At 33.5% G+C, this 21,515-nt stretch overlaps 3 protein-coding genes across 3 annotated transcripts in view; all 3 read right to left on the minus strand.

The window, feature by feature from the left end:
- Positions 1-491: 491 nt before the first annotated feature.
- HELRODRAFT_192836 (hypothetical protein) lies at positions 492-5,183 on the minus strand (the record flags this gene model as incomplete). Its single annotated transcript, XM_009024030.1, has 13 exons — positions 492-606; positions 773-864; positions 1,020-1,178; positions 1,253-1,357; positions 1,473-1,601; positions 1,720-1,833; positions 2,135-2,293; positions 2,613-2,765; positions 2,996-3,094; positions 4,161-4,294; positions 4,454-4,548; positions 4,816-4,915; positions 5,111-5,183. 13 exons carry the CDS (start codon positions 5,181-5,183, stop codon positions 492-494), a joined length of 1,527 nt encoding a protein of 508 aa, XP_009022278.1.
- A 1,241-nt stretch (positions 5,184-6,424) lies between these two features.
- Positions 6,425-8,252, minus strand: HELRODRAFT_84251 (hypothetical protein; the record flags this gene model as incomplete). Its single annotated transcript, XM_009024016.1, has 7 exons — positions 6,425-6,543; positions 6,694-6,822; positions 7,197-7,249; positions 7,336-7,375; positions 7,499-7,573; positions 7,797-7,873; positions 8,200-8,252. 7 exons carry the CDS (start codon positions 8,250-8,252, stop codon positions 6,425-6,427), a joined length of 546 nt encoding a protein of 181 aa, XP_009022264.1.
- Positions 8,253-10,847: 2,595 nt separating this feature from the next.
- Positions 10,848-21,515, minus strand: part of HELRODRAFT_176655 (hypothetical protein) — a gene marked incomplete at both ends in the record, with an annotated part of 15,527 nt that continues 4,859 nt past the window's right edge. Inside the window, 20 exons of the mRNA XM_009024031.1 lie at positions 10,848-11,029; positions 11,156-11,266; positions 12,024-12,226; positions 12,359-12,484; positions 12,913-13,023; positions 13,098-13,623; positions 13,836-14,181; positions 14,357-14,471; positions 14,773-15,044; positions 15,220-15,332; positions 15,510-15,566; positions 15,967-16,079; positions 16,341-16,565; positions 16,850-16,910; positions 17,136-17,238; positions 17,638-17,794; positions 18,020-18,173; positions 18,324-18,371; positions 18,612-18,726; positions 18,914-19,017. Of these exons, the coding sequence (XP_009022279.1) occupies positions 10,848-11,029; positions 11,156-11,266; positions 12,024-12,226; positions 12,359-12,484; positions 12,913-13,023; positions 13,098-13,623; positions 13,836-14,181; positions 14,357-14,471; positions 14,773-15,044; positions 15,220-15,332; positions 15,510-15,566; positions 15,967-16,079; positions 16,341-16,565; positions 16,850-16,910; positions 17,136-17,238; positions 17,638-17,794; positions 18,020-18,173; positions 18,324-18,371; positions 18,612-18,726; positions 18,914-19,017 (3,242 nt within the window). The remainder of the gene's footprint in view (positions 11,030-11,155; positions 11,267-12,023; positions 12,227-12,358; positions 12,485-12,912; positions 13,024-13,097; positions 13,624-13,835; positions 14,182-14,356; positions 14,472-14,772; positions 15,045-15,219; positions 15,333-15,509; positions 15,567-15,966; positions 16,080-16,340; positions 16,566-16,849; positions 16,911-17,135; positions 17,239-17,637; positions 17,795-18,019; positions 18,174-18,323; positions 18,372-18,611; positions 18,727-18,913; positions 19,018-21,515) is intronic.

Consider the following 21,515-nt stretch of genomic DNA (forward strand, 5'->3'; position numbering starts at 1 on the left):
AAACAACGCAAAAAAGTGTCAATGAACGTGGAAAAATTTACATATCGCTAATTTGAGACATTTATTGCAAAAAATACAATGTTACGATTGTCTTCAGAAATATTATATCGATAACGTGAGAATTTACTTCGAAACAAGGAATCTAAATGATGATGCGCACCACTATTTCATCCTCAGTCCATAAAAGTCCAAAAAGTCAACCACTTTTCAATGAATGTAAACCAAACATAAGGACGAATAAACTTGATTATCTTATATTTATTGATGCTGTATATAGTGGAAAATAGTCAACGAGAGATGCATGATCGCGTTGAGCAGCGCATTAAAATCTCGATCGTTGAGTCGTAAGCATCGAGATGATTGAATGATACTGATGTGCACAATTAAGTTTATTTAACAAGATAGTATCAGGTTTTTTGAGTCAAATAAAACAGAAATACGTACACGACTTTATTATTAAATGAACAAAACAATCACTGATTTAAAGAAATTCATTTAGTAACTTCAATTTGCAAATTTGTAGTATCAGGAGATGACAATATACTGGTTTCATTACTGCTATCATCTACAGTTTCGATATTGTCGTCTTCAGTTGTATCAATCTCGCTATAAAATAAATACAAAATAATAATTTAAAAACGCCAGTTAAAGAGCCAAGGAAAAGAATTATATATATATATAATATATATATATATAATATATATATATATATATATATATATATATATATATATATATATTATATAACAGTAATGCAAATAAAATTGATAACCGTTCAGGAGGTCTGACATAGAAGGGAAGTTTTCCTCTTTGCCAATCATTTAGCACCATCCTTGCTACAGTACCCGTGTCTGCCTGACCAGCCTGTAGAAGATCAGAGACATTGTAAATAGTTAGTATTAATATAAAATATATAAGCTATGAATCATTTTAAAATGAATAACTTCTTTTAATTTGAGTACATCAATGAAAAACACTTATAAAAATCTTAATATATGATATGAAATTAAAAAATTTACTTTCAACAGTCGACCAGCTTTGATGGCAAGTTTCTCCAAGAAATCTTCATGATCATTATAGTCATCAACACCATAAGTTTTCAAAACAGCCTCTTTCCTAATTCTTTCCAGAACAGTTGGTATATAGTCTTCAGGATCTTTTATATTTTCCACTCTCACCTGAGTTTCAAGAAGGAATTTTCTGATGTTTGTTTGTAAGTTGATTGAAATGTTTAAATAAGCGGATGACTAACAACTCCTTTCAGCACTTTATCAACTTCTGTGTTGCCAACAGGGTATATGACACCTGGACAATCAATCAGGTAAATCTTTTTTGTTAGCGTCACATACTGCCACACCTGAAAAATAAAAAGCACCTTTTCATCACTTTTATATGCCAATCCCAGTTATAAATGAATAATTCAATGAAACATAAATCACTATTAACATAGAGGCAAGACGTTTTGAACCTACCTTGGTCTCACCAGCAATTGGAGCTACATTACACACTGATTTCTTCCTCAATGTATTTATAACAGAACTCTTTCCAACGTTAGGGTAACCAATGAAACCCACGCTTATCTGCTTTTTGTCCTTGTGCAACTAAAAACATTTAAAAACATGCAAAGCATCATCCACTTTATCACTAATTTTTCCATCAAAAATAACAAGCACACAAACATATAAAAACATTAATGCATACAAGTACATAGAAACATACAATAGTGAACTGCCTGAGCAACTGTATTAGAGGTTGTCTGCCAAACGAATTCGTTATGTTGGCTTTGAATGCCATTGTTGGAATTTCTCGTGATAACACCGCAACCCATTTTTTCTATAAAAAATATTGTTATGTAGTGAATTTTTAATTGTTTTAATAAAAAAATAATAGAAGTTATGTATAAATGAAACAAAAATCGAAATACAAAAATCTCAAAAAAATTTTCTAAATCAGTCTAGAAAATAACTTTATAAAAAACATAGCTTTCACAGGCTTTTCTCAAAACTCTTAATAAATGAATGAGTTAAGCATGTATGTATGTATGTATGTATGTATGTATGTATGTATGTATGTATGTATGTATGTATGTATGTATATATGTACATATGTGTGTACAAACAAAAGAGATACCAACTGCAACCCAGGTTGGAACAAGATCGCATTTGTTCAAGATTAGTATGACGTGTTTGTGAGGCTTCTCTTTCCTAAGGAACTCTTCAATCTGTTTTGATCGGGTACCTTCTGGATCCCTGGCATCCAGGATCTGAGCTATGACATCAGATGAGTCAATGACCTAAAAACATATATATATATATATATATATATATGTGTGTGTGTGTGTGTGTGTGTGTGTGTGTGTGTGTGTGTGTGTGTGTGTGTGTGTGTGTGTGTGTGTTGGAAGAAAACGAAACTAATTACAACCATACCAGTAAATTACAAAAAATAATTTTACCAATAAGAAATAATTATAATAATAAATATAATTAATATAAATTATAGTGAACATTTTAAGAAAAAATTCATTTGAAATTTTTATCAGGACTTTTTACCATAAACAGAATAATGATGCCTTTTAAAAAATAAAGAAAAACGAGTAAAATATTGATACTCACCTTATAGAGCTCACCCCAAACTCTCCTTGACTGTCCTGCTTTGAATATGAGTTCAGAGGGCTCATCTTTCACTCCCATGTTGTCCACAACAAGGTTCACATCCTTTTCTTTGTCATACTTACCTGATGATGCTTCAGCTAATTCTGCTAAACTCTGGTCCGTTGAGAAAAAGCAACAAAAGTTGAAAAAGTACATTTTTAAAAAAGAAATGAATTTACAATAAAATTACAATAAAGTTATTTATTGGTATATTAGCATGACCTTATGATGATCATTGTAACACATGGAAATGGAACTCTATTAATGTTATTATAAACCTGTCATTGTCTTACAGCCAGCAAATGAAACATTCCAATTACAACACAAGTCATGCATAATCTTACATTGACATCAGATGCAGCAAACTTGGGTCGTTTGCGTTGGGCCTTGCTGCCAAATGTTGACTCAAAGCTTTCAGTATCCAATATGTGCACTCTTTTGTTCTGATTCATTTATTCATTTGATAAATTAGAATTCAATTGGTTACATTATTTTAACTCTGTTTAGTGGGAAATGTGGAAACAATTTAAAAATTGGATAATAAAAATAATTAAGAACACTGAAACAATCTTAGTAAGGTAGAATGTAATGGGTAGTAAAATTATGACTTAACAGTAAATTAAAGGTGGAAGGCACGTTCAAATGTAAGAAATGTGTTCATGGTGTGATTAATAGGACGGACGCAAGGACGGGTTGAGTGATGGTATTGAAAGAGTGGAAAGCTTTGTTTACTTAGGGGATAAGCTGAATGCGGATGGAGGATGTTTGAGCGCAGTTACGGCTAGAGTTCGTGTGGAATGGATGAAATTTAGGGAACTGGGTGGGGTATTGTGTGGAAAGAAATGGTCAGTGAAGATGAAAGGGAGGGTATATAAAGCATGTGTGAGAGCAGCGATGATATATGGTGGTGAAACTTGGGTGTTGAGGAGAGAGGAGGAAAGTGTACTGCAGAGGGCTGAAAGAGCTATGGTGAGGATGATGTGTGGGGTTAAAGTGAAGGATAGGAGGAGTAGTACAGAGCTGATGTCAATGATGGGACTGAATGAGGACATTGTGACATTGATAAGGAGATCGAGATTGCGGTGGTATGGACATGTGTTGAGAAGGGATGAAAGGGTCGGGATTAGGCGAGCGTTGGAGTTCGAGGTTGAAGGAGTGATAGGAAGGGGTCGTCCGCGATTGGGATGGAGAGAGCAGGTGGAGAAGGACAGGGTGAAAGCGGGGTTGCGTGATACTGAGGCGAGTGACAGATGTGGATGGAGTCGAGGGGTATTTCGGTTTCATCATAGGTAGCCAAACGGCAACCCCCGATCTCGGGGAAAATGCCGTCTAAACGTGTGTTGTTGTTGTTGTTGTTAACAGTAAATTAAAATACAGTCTTCTAAATTGATGAATGATAATTCACCATCAAAAGCATCATCATCAATAAAACATAACCAACATCGCCTGTCATCATAATCATCATTATTCCTATCATCATTATTCCCATCATCATCACCATTGTGACACCTTGTATTTTTCATTGAGAAGAGTGATTGGCAGTTTGGTCTGCTTGAGCACAACTTGGTAGGGATTAGACATGACCTTCTTCATTTCAGTTTGAAAGTTTTGCAGAGCATTCTGCGTGATGACTCTTGTGTTCCCTTGTTGGTTAAGTTTAAAAGTGAATTATTTAAAATGATAACAAAAAATTATTAACTCTAGTACAATGAAAATAACCAAATACTTTAGCTGAATGATTAACATTAATGTCAAACTTTAAAATTTTTGATAATTCCAATTTAAGCCTCTACACAACTCACCAAACCACTTTCTGTTTGGTTCAATGCGAGCAGAAGTACCAGGAGCAAGACGAGATTGAAATGGGGCACTTTTTATTATTTTACCAGAGGAATTCCTTTAATGGAGCAAACAAATTTTTTTTAAATCACCATGTAATAACTTTATAAATATATCAGATAGGATATTTTCCAAATTGATGTACCCAAATTCTTATTTCTCAATAAATAGAAATCAATATTTATTTCTAATTCTAACATTAGTAGTAAGTAAATTAGGAATTCTTAATGACCTAATACCTAATCCAATGACAAAGTGTAATGGCTCTTTAAAATTCAATGATAAATTTTATTAACTACTTCATTAATTTAAATGATTCAAATACCTAATTGGCTTGAAATTCCTGTACATCTGCAGTCGCTTGATCGTTGACTTATCTCTTAGATTTCCTCCACCCCCTTCCGACTGTTTTTTTGCTTTTCGGTCTGGTGGGGCAGTTTTAGTTTTAAATATTAGTAGCAGAAGTATAAAAGATACAACTGTAAAAAGGAGGGTAGGCCAGACTGTCGAAGACATTTTTATTATTATTATAGTTTTAATTTAATTAAACAGAAATTTTACAATACAAATACAGAATACATTTTTAATAATTATAATATAATAACGATCACACAATTTACCTGGGTTCATACTGTGGTAGGATTTATTAATCTTATTAGTTATCTTTCCTTTCCCCCCTGATTTTCTTGCCATTTTATTTTTGTTGTTGATTTTCAGATAAGTAATAACTTTAATAATATTTTACTTTAGTAACTTTAAGTCTTCGACCACGGCAAAATATACAAAAATAAAAATTGGCATCCAAACAATCGATCCTAAAAAAATTAAACATAGACAACTTATTGACAAACTGGCAGGCTACGATAGCGTGTTCGCCATCGTTAACGTTTACGTACGTAAGGAAAGTTAAGCAAATTTTTTTATAAACTAAAATTGAATTCCATCATAATTTTAAGTATTGACCATAGACCTTCAAGGTTAGAATCATATATATAAGAATAATGGTATGGACGTTATATTACGGACAATTGATAATTTTTTAACCAGTTAGTTATAATTATAAATGCATATACGTTATTTTTATATCCAACCAAACTCTATACCAATCATCTGTCAGTCTATGCATATCTATCCACAAACATATATAGGCATACATGCACACACACAAGCATATATATATATATATGCTACATATTTGTGTGTATGTATACGTATATATATTTGGTATTTGGAGATAGATATTTATCTGTATAGATATCTATGAGCATATATTATATATATATATATATATATATATATATATATATATATATATATATATATATATATATATATTGGTAATAGACCATAATTTTTACAATATTCTATAAATTCTACGGTTCGTAACGAACTACAAACATATTAACGCCAAACATTCGGTAGAATTGATAGAATATTGTAAAAATATATATATATATATATATATATATACAAACACTTAAATGGAAGCGATTTTATGAAAACAGACTATAAACACAAAGCACAAATCAATTTGTGGCTTACAAATTTAAATTTAAAATAAAAACATCAAATACGTAATTGCAACTATATCCAAGCAATCTAGATAAATATGAAGGCTTATTTAAACCATTTTTAAAATACAACTAAAGTGGCGTAAAAGCAAATACGAAGAATGGAACCAACGACACCTTGCACGCAATAAACGAATCTTGAATAAAAATACACCAGGTAAAGGGTAATTGCAACCCCGCAAACATCAAAATTTGAAATATAGTTTTTCACGACATTGTAAATAACAAATTAAAGAATACATTTTCAATTAACTCACCACAAAAAGTCAAACAATGTAAAATAAAAAAAATCGTTTCAGGTCTATGATAAAACAATAAAAATCATATTGTACTATATATAAAAGTTTGCTGATTAGATAAACGTTATAGTTCCATTTGTTGCGTCTCATCCTCCGAAAAATCACTAAGGGAGCTTTCACTGGATGACTGGACGTTTTCTTGTTCACGAAGCGCTGCTTCTGTTGCATACTTCTGAACATATTCTTCCAATTTTTAAAAAACGGTATCAATTGTCAATAACAATTTTTCTAAAAACTCTCATGTGCTTTCACATAGTACAAATAGAACATACGCAAATTATTATGTAAAACTTTTTTAGTCCCAAAAATATCATAAAAAAATAAAAAAAAGACCTTGAACTTTTTTGTTGTAATCTTCCGGCCGATGCAGGTAAAGAGCTGCAGCACTCCCATTCAACGGATCAGTTGGATTAGGATATGTGAGCAGCTGGGGTAAGAAAGACTCAAAAATGTTTGAAAGATCTGTCACAGAATACAAAAAATTTATTGAAAATGAAAATATTTTCTAAAAAATACTTTTGTTGTAAGAACATGATTATACATTAACAATTGTGAAATTTGCACTAGTCTCTCAAAGAGAAGTCATTAAAACTCATGCATTAAACAATAGATTTCATGTTATACCCAGGGAAATAATCAATCAATGTTCATTGAAAAGACTGTGGATTGGAAATTGAAGGGAAAAGAACCAGCGGCAATGGAAAACTCAAGCATGGTCCCTGATGAGACAGACTGTACAGCAAGATTCAATTACTTTCAACCAATGATATCTATTCAACCCATGATTTTATATTGATTTATTTATCTATGCAGAACATTATATTTCAAATTAATACCATAGAGAGCTGTCCATGCCTGATTTATAACATCCAAACAGACAGTACCTGACCTGGAATGGAAATGAATCAATGTCAAAAATATAAAATAGGTTTAAAGTGAAAGAAACCAAATATCAGTAAACCATACTTTACTTACACTTCATCAACGTTTGGATGAAATATTCTATTCATGAACCCTGAATCCGAAATAAAAAATTATTTTACAATTAATAATAATAATACAACCAGGTTTCTTAATCTATTCATCCAAATTTCTACTGGTTCAAAAATGAATGAAACTAAACAACATTAGAAATAACCAATTGATGGAGACTTGAAGGGATATCTCTCTGGCAGATCAACTCTCACCTTCCAGACACCACCTTCGTAAGGAGCTTTTAAAAAATATAAAAAAGAATATAAAACCATATAATAAGAAAATAATATTACATCTTCTTATGCCACAGCTATTATTTTAATTTATTTGATAAAATTTCCCTTAAAAATCTCATTCTCTAAAATACATTAAAACTTTAAAAGCATTTTCATTAATAAATTTTGTTTTATTTTATTTTAGAGAACTATTAAAATTAAAAAAAAAATTAAATGAAAACGTACTTCCAGTAGGCCCATAGAACTTGACCACAAATTCATGGAGCCCACCCAGTAACGTAACTTCGTGCTTGCTCTCAATTCTATTTTAATTTACGTCATACCATAATTCAGGTATTTACCATGGAAGAGAAAGAAAACACATCAGGAGTTGAGGATTTTTTTTACAATTAATTATACATTGAATTACAAGTGAATTACAGTGAATGAAAAAACAGTTTATGAAAAAACACCTATGTAATACGTTAAACACTACAATAGACTTAGACAATTTTATAAATGAAAATTTAAAAAAAATTTAACTTCATTACTAATATTGTTTGATAAAAAAAACTGAAACAAAAGAATATTCCCTTGAAAAATCCATTTAAACTTTAAAAGAACCTAAAACTAAGACTAAAAAGGATACAATTTGACGACGTCCGTGTCCATACGACGTTTCCCAGGGCTCGGAGAAGACATTTTCGTTGGGGGCAATAGGTATTAAATTCAATTAAGCGAGGAGATTAGGAAAAATGTAGCAGATATTCACACAAAATTCAGGCTCTATTAAAACTGCGTCAGAGGTCAGCTGTGTTTATTTCACATCAAATTTTAACAACCAATGATATTGCTCCATATTAGGTCAACAAAATTCGCATTTTTTCCAATTAAATATTAATAAATTGAATAATGAAATAAAATAAATTGAAATATTACATTAAAAGTTTGCAAATTAATGAATAAATATTTAATTACGAAAAATATCTTTTCATATGTAATTATTTTTCATGTTTTTTCAACCATCAGTACCAGGTAGTCATGGAATTATATAATTCAATGGGTAGAGTCTTTCATAAACGAGCTATCATTGAATTTTTAATTACAAAATGTGATTAATTGAATAAAACGTTTGAAGGAACGGGCATGAATCACACTTATCCATTATTCATCATGATAAGATATTTGTCGGTTCATCGCCAATGATCTCATTTCACGATATGCTGTGCGTGTGCAACTCGCCTGTGTTGGTGCGTGGGACTTACGTGAATACCCCTGGTATAGGTGTAGTTAGTTGGTTTGACAAATATCCTTAGTTAAGTGTTCAAGTATATTTTATTTGATACTTTTTCGCCACTTTGTTAGTTAAACTACAGTTTTACTGCTCTACAAATAACAAATAAACTTGTGTTATTTGTTCTTAAAGAAGAAGTTCTGACGAGAGCCGAGGCTCACAGATGAATTGTTCAGTTACCTGTTAGTCACTAAGGCCACACCACGTTATGTTCGAATACATATTTGAACATTCTACTTGACAGCGCCACATTGTACACACGAGACACGAAATATTTTTTATCTTATTTATTCGTTCGCCAAACAAGCGGGAGACCGTAACGAGCTATAACTAGCTCAACAAGTACTGCCACTCTAAAATAAAATGTAAAATATGAAGTGAAGTATAAGACATACTTTGAATTTAGGAGACAGAATTGAAATCGAATGAGCGTAAAATAGCAACTAGTTGCTGCTAGCTATTAGCCAGCCTTGAAATGGATTTAGAACCAATGTTAAATTTGGTTATAAATTTTTAAAAAATAAAAATAATGATATTTGGATCACATGTAGAAAAGTTGGTAAACACAATGAGCTAGCTAGCTTTGATGTTGCCGTCATTAATATTATATTAAAATTAGACTCTAAAAAAATTCTCCTGTGCATCGTCAATTTTTCGTTGATTGTCGAATGTGCTTAATTTGAATGAGTCACATTTTGTCTCTGAAATAGTTTTATTTCTCATAACATAAAATGAAAATCATAAAGACGTTTTATTAAATGAATGCAAGCTATAAGAATGCGTCAAGTTCTGAAGCAACATTTAATAATAACCACCTATAAGTAGAGTGAAATGTGTTAAAAGGATTTAAAATACGTAAGATAAAATAATTAATGTCACATCAATTTTTGTTAAATTAAAAAATATAAATTCAAAATAAAACGTAACATAGCATAAATTTTATTAAACTGGCGGCCATGTTACATTAAATTGCGTCACGTCTTATAACGTTACATCAGACTAAAGCAAATTATACTTGATCCTAAAACAACTATTTCACATATGAAGTTTATTTTTTAAATTAAAAACTGTTGGCCGTTCTTATAATATTAGTAAATGTGGTTCTAATTAAATCTATAGCATTAAATTTTGGGAGGAGTGTAGGTTTTTACGTTGATTTTTCTGCCGTGTTCAATCTTTTGTGTTCATTATTTTCTACGTAAAAGCATTGAAATTTCGTTTAGACATCTTTATAACTTTTGTTGTCTAACAATAATGTCGTTGTGTTAGTTAGCCTCTTATAATAAATATAAAAAGAATATAAAAAGCATTTTACAAACACAAAATATCAAATATTAATTTAATTTTTTAACACGTTATAAAAAAATTATCATCGTATTTTGTATCTTCCAAGTTTCAGCCATTTAGGTCGGTAAGAAGATTTAAGATCAGTTACAAATAAGGCCATGGTTGACATTCCTTCCTTGGCAAAAAACGATAACCAAGATAACAATTGACAGGGAGTTGAAGACGAACGTAGCACTTGTAGAGCAAATACAATAAATAAGTAAATAAACGAATGTCATGAATAAATGAGCTAACTTTAAAACAATTAAAGACTACAATGTAAAAAAGACTTCAGATAATATTTTGTACATATAATGTTGCGAATGATGGCACGATTATTTGCACGGCACGATTATTTGTAAAAACGTCTGAAACGTTTGATGATTTTTAAAGGTTTGGTTCGAAAACCCCAAAACATACGGAGTGATGTAGCTAATCATTAGTAATCATCACCATCCTCTTCATCACCATCATCGTCACCATCAATATCATCATCATCCTAAAAGTTGTAAACCAATATTTTCATGGTGCTAATGTCTTGACTATCGTTGATGAAATTAGTGTTCCCTTGTGGCAGTTTCATATTATGCCAGTTTTTGGAATTTCCTTGGTGTTAGCAACAAATAAGTATTACACATTAGGATTAGTGAGTCATTTATTGGGAACAGTTTTTAAGGTTAAATTGTCATGGGAAAATAAATCAAAAACGCCGTACCGGATGGAGAGTCTGTAGTTTTCAAGTTGAAAGCCCACGAGGACGGGTCGACAGTTGGATTATGTGGAAGGTACATCTCTATCGGCTCTAGGAAATGCAAACCTTGCGGCCCACACATCACTAGAGGACTTAGAAGAGTTTCACCTAAAAATAAAAGAAAAAACATTCTCCAATATTTCTAGTTCTATCATTTGTTTTTTTATTTCGTCATTGTCTGCGTGATCACGATATCATCAAGTTATCAGTTTCAAAATAATTAACTTCAGTCACCTTTTTCTTTATCTAATGGGGGCATTTTCCTTTCATCTCTGCATACCTTGAAGAAGATCTCTTGATCCACACCAGGTGGCAGGGCGCCCTTCGGTATCACCAGCTTCACACCTTACAAATTCGATCGCATGTACAATTTTACATGTAGTTATTATACACACAAGTGTTTTTCTCTATGTGTGTGTTTGAATATGATGGTATTTACGTAAATCAATTAGGGAGGTATTAATTCAATAAGTATTAAACTTAATGTTATTAGTTTATTAGTAGATATGTATGGCAAGGTTTTGTGCTGAGCTTGAGCAAAGAGTAGGCAAGCTAATGAAGCCACAATCACAAGTTATAATATAAAATGCAATCGTGCACATGTCAGGCTTCCTTCCACTACTGCTCCGGTCAAATTTGTGTTTGTAAATTCGACTAAATGCGGCTCTGGCCAGATTTAAAAGTCCAATCCGATACAGCCCTAGTAGCTATATATCTCGGATTGAATTTTTTTTATTTGAAAAAGGTTTTTTTTTTGAAATACAAGTTTTTTATTTGTTTGGTCGTTAGAGTTCTCTTCGTTTTTTTGGCATTTGAGATGAAAGTGTCAACACTTAACTTGAACTATAGTATTTGTACTTGTATTGAACTTGAGGTGTAGGTACTTGTACGTGGAAAAATTTAATTTTCAGTACTTGTACTTAAGACCCGAGTACTTTTATTTGTACTTGCAAGAAAGTACTTGAAAACATCTATGGCTAGAATTTTGTAACATAAGCGTATCATATCAACATTTATAAAATTTTGTTAGTTTAATTACAAAATTTTCATAAACGTTGAATTTTTTATTCATTCAACTCATCCACTCATCCATCCAACCAACCAGTCTCCTTTGAATCCAGTATTCCACCATTGCAGTTGAACACTCCTCTAGCTTGTGCAATGATTGCACTCATGTTATTCCGGTTGTCGTTGCCATCAATGTTTCCGTTGTTGTTGACGTTTGCAACGGTGTTGTTGTTGTTGTTGATGTTTGCAAAGGTGTTGCTGTTATTGTTGTAAATGTCATTTCTGTAAACTCTGTTCCTGAAGGAATAATCGATAAAATGAATATTTTGGTGAAAAAAGGTGAAACAACGTCGTCATTATTGTCGTTTCATTCCACTCTAGTTGGCAAACGTCTTGTATTTCAAACCAATACAAAATTTGATGTCTCACTTGGTTGTCGAGACATCAACCGTGTCAATAGTTCTGCAAATGTTGCTGCTGGCGTTGTTGTTGTTGTTGTTGATGTCACATCCAATGCTACCGGCACTCTTGATTGATTTACTTTTCATAATACTGCTGTAATTGATGTTGTCGTTGTTAATGTTGGCATAGTTTTTATCTTTTTCGTCGATATTGCAGTTGGTGAAATAAATGTTGAGGCGGTTGTCGTCATCATTAAATTTGGACAGGCTTTGTGTACGAAACTTTTTTTGAGGAGAGTGTTGCTGCTGCGTTTGTTGCCGTTGTTGTACCTGGTGTGGTTGCAGTTGCAGTTGTTGCTGTCGTTGCTGGTCGATGGATGGAGACCAAATTTGATATATTGTTGCATTATTTGTTGTTTGGGCAACGTTCGTTGAGAGAGAGCGTTGGTGCAAGTTGCTCTTCAACAATACTCTGCCGCTCATTCTTCAAGTTTTAAAAAGAATGTTTCAATCAGAATCTAGTTAAAGTTCTGTAACTCAATTTCGTATTCAATGTTTTATACAAACACAAAAACGACCAACCCATCATTATCATCACGAGTTCGATCCTCTAGTTCATCGATGGTTGACATCTCAGTTGCTGTCGGCACCTCATGGCAGGACTTCCTGGCGGCTGAGTTTCTTCCAAGCACTCTGCATTTTTGAACGTTCCTCTATGAGCTGTTATCAATTTTTTAACTTACCACAACAATTTTCAACAAGCAAACCTGGTCGGTTTATCCAGAGTTTGAGAGAATTGAGGTTGATGATGTTGTTGGTAATGTTGTTGTCGTTGCTGTTGTGGTGGTTGCGATTGGTGCTGTTGCTGACGATGTTGCTGGTAAAGTGTCAGCTGATTAACTGGAAGAATATTTTTTTGTGTTTGTGAGCTTTGGTTAGAAACAGGGGAGAACTGTTGAGGTGAGAAAGAGGTCATTCGTTGTCCAAGTGCACTGGGATGTGACTGCTGCCGTTGTTGTGGTGCTGGTTGATCCTGTAGTTGTTGCTGTTGTTTTTGTTGTTGTTTCAAAATTTGTTGTCGAGGCATGAGGATTGGATGTGGTTGGGTCGTTGCGTACGATGGCCCAGAGGATGCACGTGTTGCAACTTTGCTGCTTGTTCCATAAACGACAACATTTTGTTGTTGATGTTGTTGTCTTGGAAGATGCTGCTGTTGCATGGAATCAAACTGCTTCGAATGAATCGGAGACGAAAGCCATCGTGAGTGGTGGCATCCAGACGTCATCAGCTCTCCTGCCAATGAGGTACCAAATTATATTACTTTTAAAAATATTATAATGATCCTATGTCTACTATGTCTAGAAGATAACATATATCAATCACAAGAATGAGTTATGTTGAAATCAATAATATAATGAGAAAAAGCGGCAGTGCCAAACCGTAGTCAATTTACAGTTAGATTTTGTTATTGTTAGATTTTGTTATTGTTAGATTTTGTTACCCACCATCGGCTGTGTAGTTAGTCTTTCTTCGACCAAGCGTGTTGCTCCCATGAAAGTTTTCGCAGTCGTCATTGGCCAGGATGTTGTTTCGACTGTTTTTCTCGTTCAGGATGGCGGAGTAGCTAGGAAGATATCGAATGATTTGAGAGGACTTGAGAATGTTGGGATCCGATGACGACCTGGACAATGTTGTTGAAGAGGCGTTCACGTTTGTCAACGTTGCTGCTGTTGCTGCCGTTGTCGTTGTTAAATACAATGGTGATGTTACTGCATCGGCCACCGCTTCTCCATTTGTTTTCCACATTGGAGCTGTTGATGGGTAGAGCTTGCTACTGCCCTCCAGCTTTACCTGCATTTAAAAATTGGCAACCTTCGTATTAAAATTAGTAGCCTGCGTATAAATGCTTAGCAAGCACATCGTCACATTCACCAACACAGACATAATACGAACGAAAAAAAACATCATTGTCTGCGTCGTCGCGAAGCCATCGTGTAAGAAACAAGCATCTAAAAGAGTGACGTACCTTTTTTTCGTTCACCCAAGTTTTACTGCGTTGTAAATGGGCGATTTTTTGACCCAATTTGTAAATCAGGTCATCATTTAAATTAGTGGTGTAGTTGTTGGTTGTGAATTCATCGCTGTTTGTCTGCAGCACGTCTAAAAATTAAGTTAACAATTCTGTAACTGCGGAGTTACATTAATAAATTATATTGGTCATGAGAAAGATTTCTTCTAGAAAATATTTTTATTTTTTATTTTTATTTGGTATTATAAGGTTTAGCCTCTATATCACCTCATAAATAACTGTCTATCGACTAAGACTATCAAATAACCAACAACTTACAATCAATTAATCAATCAATCAACCGACCAATCAACCAACCAATCAACCAATCAGCCAACCAACCAATCAACTAACAGTTAAAAAGATGTCCATACTCTACTTCAAACTCTACAAACTGATCGTACATTTTCTTGTAGGGCTTGTTCGGCAGCAATCCCCACGACGAAGCCAGCGACAAAAACGCCGACGACGACGACGATGAAAGTAACGTGTTTGAAGGTGGCGGCTTCTCTTGCAACAGTGACATAACCTCTTTGACAGACTGCTTGCTGTCGAACTTGATGTAGACAACGATGGGGATGATGTCCGAACGTAGCAGGCGATCCATTGAGTGAATGTCAAGGTTGCTTATTAGAGCGTGTTTTTCCTGGCGGTGTCGGTTTCAGTTTCAGTTTCAATTATATTTTTAATTTTGTAATAACCATACATATAATAATTTATTATTTATTAAAATATTGATTAAAAATATTAAATAACAATACGGAAAATAATAAATTCAGCAAAACAAAACTTATCAATAAAAATAAATAATTGAAATCAACCTTCTTTATACAAGCGTACAGTTGCTTTAGTTTTATGTACTTTTTTTTCATTCCTTTGTTCTCCCCATCATTTTTATCGTCATCATCATCACCACCACCACTGACGTCATACTCTGTAAAAATAATTTCATAATAATAATATTGAAAAAACGACTGTATAATAATAATTAATAAAACAGAATTAAATTTATGAATAATTAATAAATAGAACTTATTAATAATTTATGAATAATTAATTTAAAAGATACTACCTAAGGCATGAAAATGATCGGGTGCTGATAGTTGCAAACCTCTACTGACCAGGTTTGATAGCGGGCCGTAGACGACCACTGGCCTTTTGTAGCTCACTGATTCGTGATCATTAGTGATGATAACAATATTATAAATAATAATAATAATAATAACAGTAATAATTATAATAATAGTATTCATTTTAATTTGTAGAAATTGAAATAAAGTACCGTGTTTGAAAATTATTCTGTCGTAAGCTGTCTCTTGGATGGTTGCTAGGAATCGGTTTTTAATATATTATTACGATTATTAACCAACCAACTAATCAATCAACCAATCATTCATCAAACCATTCAATTAACCAACCAATCAGCCAACCAATCAATCATCAAACCATTCAACTAACCAACCAACTAACCAATCAATCACCCAACTAATCAATCATCAAACCATTCAATTAACTAACCAACCAATCAACTAATCATTCATCAAAACAATCAACTAACTGACCTCTACTACTGGAAAAGATTCCAGGTTTTGATTTCTTCCTAAACAAAGTGGCAGCATTCTCGATCCTCTTCAAAATGTCGTTCGAACTTACGGACTTTGACAGTGAAATTTGTTCAGCCCTGCAAACAAACTAGTTGTTAGTTTGAAATGTTTAACTGTATTGGCTGGACACAAAACCAATCATACTTTGATCTTATCATTCTGTATAACTTATGGCCAATAAAAAGCGGCCAATCACTGCTCGACAACCAATCAAACGCATCAATAATAAACTGACCACGTGACCAATTGACCAACCAACCAGCCAACCTCGTGACCAATCAACCACGTGACCGACCAACCTGTTGAGATTTGGAATAATTCCTTTTCTTTTCTTATACTTCATTTCAGCACTCATCAAATCATTAGCATTTTTATTTTTAACTAATTCATTACTATTTTTATCATCTTTGGTGACATCTGACGTAATTAAGTTATTTTTAGAAATTCTGTTGACCTTCCATGACCCTATGATGCCCATGTGGAGGGTGTCCGTGACCTGGAAAAGTTCACCCCTGTGGAAGTTCAACTCGTTGGCCTCTGACGTCACGTGCTCGAAATTTGTCCTGTTCAAAAATGGACGGAGATAAAAATATTAATTGATGAATGAATGTAAGAGTAAATGAATGAAGGAATAAATTAATGAATGAATAAACGAATGAACGACTAGATGGATGAATGATGAAATGAATCCAACACAAAAAATTGTTTTGTTGTGTTTATGAATTGTTTTAGTAAATGTAGCAATCCATCACCCTTAAATCAGCAGACGACAAAACAAAAATAAAGTGAACGTTTGATAGGGAGTGGAAGGTATGTTAAAATGCAACAACTAATTGAATGAATGGACCTTATGTAGAACAAGTCCCCCGTTCCAGTGCCACCCGTCTCAAACAACATCCTCTCGTAATCTGTTCACACAATTTTATAGAGAGTATGTGAAAGTTAATTTTATATTTTTTTCGGAAAGAAAAAAGAATAAGTTCGTTTATACAATGTCTAAATTTTTATTTTAGTTTGCGCGAACATAACAAACAATTGAAGGGGTATTTGTGAAACAAAATGCCTAAAAGTTAAAACACTTCTTTAATAAAACCAATGAACCATTTAAAAAAGGATAATAAAAATGTGCTTACCAGTCTTCGAGTGCTGGAGTAGCAGTGCCGCCTGCTGTGAAACGCCCAGCAACGTCAAGACAGACTCCTCCTTCGTCTTGCCAAACATTTCCACACCATCCACCTAACCCAACGTAAGTGAGTATGCAGGCTTATTTATAAATTGATGATGGTGGTAGATGGATGGACAAACTCAGGAAAAATATTTAAATGAATGTACCGTACCGTGAGTAACGAATGAAGTTAGTTATGATAAAAAATTGTAAGAATGATGAATAAAATATTAGTTGAACAAAGAAAACACATTCAATGAATGAATGTGAAATAAAAGCTCAAAAAAATAATCTTATCTCTTAATCAAGCACTCAATAAAATTACCAATCAGCCATTCAAGCAACCATCCAGCCAACCAACCAGTCAGCCAACCAACGAACCAACCAGTCAGCCAACCAACCAAACAACCAGCCAAACAACCAAACAACCAGCCAAACAACCAACTAAATAACCAACCAACCTTCAAGACCATGTCCCCTTCAAAGACCCCCAATTTGTGGGCCGATGAGTCCGGGGTGACCTTTGAAATAAAAATCCCAGTTATGTTGCCGCCCATGATTTTCAGACCAAGACCTCCACCAAGATCTGGCGGCAACCTGCTTATGCACACCTCCCTAGGTTCACTTCTGTCGGTTATTTTGTTCCAGGAATGTGATTTTTTTTTACAATTTTCTGTATAACATTCCCAAAAGATATCAACAACATCCGCGAATCAACGCATCACATACATTGTACGTGATCAGCTGGGATCTATATGCATTCAAACCTGGTCACTGCAACAGCAGGGCTAGGAGTCTTAAGCATCATATCATCGTGTCTAGTGTTATTTTAGAAATTCCAACTCTACTAACGTGATGTTAACAATGTTAGGAAGATTTTGTTGTGGTTGTTGTTGTTTATACGGCTGATGTGGTGGTCGTTGTTGCGGTCGTTGAAGTTGCGGCTGTTGCTGCATAGGTGAGAGTAACTCCAAAGATGGTAAGGGAGAGAAGCATGGGTTGACATCTTTGAGGGTGGTGAAAAAAAATTGATGATGACTTCAATGGTGACGATGAACAATAAAATCCCAATGCAAATAATGATGGTGATGTTTATGATGATAAAAATATTGTTAATGATTGAATCCATAATATAACTACTTTGATCGCTACTAACTTTCTGAAGCGATCCGTGGTCTCTCAATTATTTTCATTTCTTTGTTAACTGTATGACGAATAATTCGATCAAAATTTTCACTCTCATTTGCCATTTTTTCAAACTTTTTCCTAACATTTCATGTCATTATTAAACCACATTCGCATCTCTCTATATTTGTTAGAAAATTTATCTGCAAGATTAACATTCTTGACATTATTACCATACTTATATTACTATCGTTACCATCATCATCATCCTCATCATCATCCCCATCATCATCACCATCACCATCGTCATCCACATCACCTCTAAAGATCTTGGTTGGTGGTTTGTTGATGGTGATGTTCATCTTCTCCTTGCACTTCTCCATCATTTTGGTGGCTTCCAGCAGAGACAGACCTTCAACTGGTGTGTTCTGGATCTTAAATAATTTTGATGTCATTTAAAGTTTATTTCTAAATTAAGGTACTTAAATTATATAGGCTTGCTTTATATAAGCTCGTATAATCTGTATGTATACGAACTATACAGCTTATATATGTTTTATATAATGATAATAAAATAATAATAATAATAATAACAATAATGGCCATCATCATCCTCATCACCTTCAAAACTTCATCACCGACTCGTACGTTTCCATCTTTTTGTGCCAAACTTGCCGGCCTGATTTCTTTTACGAAGAACTTGCAACCCAATGTCAGGCCAATGTCTGTGGAAATGTGTGTGTGTGTGTGTGTGTGCGCGTTTGTATGTGTATGTGTGTGTGTGAGAGAGAGAGAGAGAAAGAGAGTGTGTGGTGTGTGTGTGTGTGTGTGTGTGTGTGTGTGTGTGTGTGTGTGCGCGTATGTTTTATAACGCGGAAACACGTATGAATTTCTATTGTATTTGAATAAATGTTATTGTTGATACTAGTACTGAATTTTAAGTATTATTAATGTTTGACGCACTTTAATCCATCATCACAGTTTGGGAAGAATTTTACAGTTTTAAAAGTGCAGAAATATTTGTATGGTCATTAGTTATGGACAGGTTCATATTTTTTTATGACATTTAAAGACAATACATTGTGGAATGTAACAGCAGACAACTTAGGGAAAAATATTTTAAGATATCAGTTGTTCACATGACTGTTCAGTCAGTCATCCAATCATTCAGTGGTTCATTCGTTCATTCATCCAATCATTCAGTGGTTCATTCATTCATTCATTCATTCATTATTCATTCATTCATCCATCCATCCATTCATTCATTCATTCATTTGTTTGTTAATTCATTTGTGCATTTGGGTCATCGATCAATTGTGTTTGCTTGTATAAGTTTTTATTAGCAGAACCCAGCTATTCTTATCTACTGTTCTATATTCTTAAACGGTATCTCTTACATATCCGAAATGTTACTTGTACTATAGTGTATAAAAATGAGAATCTCATTCCTACACGAGTTGATTTTGTGTAAAAAAAATGTACACAATGCTTATCATATCATAAAATATCATGCATACAATGTTTATCATTTGTATTGTATATCCAATGTGTGAGCGTATCGTTTGTATCAGAGCTATTTATGTGCGAATGATAATAACGACGGTGCACACATGTGTTGTCGATTTTAAACATCATAATGACCGATCGGAATGAGTTATTGCATTGAAATGGCAGATCCACACAATGATTCTGTTTTATTTTTATTATTATTTTATTATTGTTATTATTATTATTGTTAGCAGTAGTACATGAGTGGTAATGATAGTAGCAGTAGTAATAAAAGTAGCAGCAGCAAAAAGAAATAAAGTATCGAATAATAATCAATCATATGCAATTCAACAAGTAAAATAGTGCAAATTTGACAAACTGGTAATAAATTTAACGAATGAAAAAGTGAATCAATAAGTGAATTATTAAAGGAATGAACAAATGAGTGAATGAATGAATGAATAAATGATTGATGGATAGATGGATGGATTACTACAATAAATAGCGATTTGATTTTCAACTATGCATATGAAGAGAACCAAACTGCCAGCAAGCAACACGATACATCCAGCACACTGACAAATGATTTCAACAGACGAGCCCACTTACAACATAAACGCACATATACATACAAATACGCTCACACACACATACATACATTCATACAAACATCAACACATATTTAGTTAAACATGCCACCAATACGTCTCAACAAAATACTTCACCGACTTAACTTAAAAGTTGTACTAGTAAATAACACTGATGTTGTATGCATGAACACACACATATACACACAGACAAGCACACAAACAAATACACACACACACAAAATGTATACTAAACACACACAAACACATTATGAGATAAGCACACGCGCGCACAAATGTATGCACAAGTTAGCGTTTATTGCGTAAAAAAGGACGATATGATGATTTGATATAGAACAGGAGTAACAAATGGCAAACATACACGTACACAAATACAAAAATATTTTATATAACAGTAAGCACACGTGCACACATGAACACACACACGAACACACACACACACACTGTATGTTAATAATATATAAAAATAAGTTCACACATACATTGTATAAAACATAATTCCGTATAAAACAAAGAACATAGATACATCACACAAGCAACACACACGAACAAACACACATACACACACACACATACAAACAAACACATACATACCATTCACATATATGCACAGTTATAAATATTTGCACGCAACATCGATGAGTTTCGCGTGTTCATTCTTTTGTATGTGTATATTTACACATATTTCTCTTGCGTGTGCGTCATGTGTATGTTTAAGTTCATGTAGGCGTGTGTGTGTGTGTGCGTGTATGACTGTGTGAGTGCGTATGACTGTGCGTGTGCGTATGCGTGCGTGTATATAAGAATTTGAAAAGAGACCGGATTGAAAGCACCGCACCACATGTTTGAAGAACAAGGACGAATGCATAAACGTCGTTTGTGAGTTCTGTGCCATTGAATGATTGACACACTATATTATAACATTATTTTATATTCACAGTCAATATATTTCAAAAAATTTTATAATATAATAATCTAATTATATCTGAAAGTTAAATTAATCTAAAAAATACATGTGTGTGCATGCGTGTGTGTGCGTGCATGTGTGAGTCACCTATTTTTTAAACACGCACACTTAACGCAACACAATCACACACACACACACACACACACACATACACAAGAAT

Source organism: Helobdella robusta (genome assembly GCF_000326865.2).
Source record: "Helobdella robusta unplaced genomic scaffold HELROscaffold_39, whole genome shotgun sequence".
Taxonomy (NCBI): Eukaryota; Metazoa; Annelida; class Clitellata; order Rhynchobdellida; family Glossiphoniidae; genus Helobdella; species Helobdella robusta.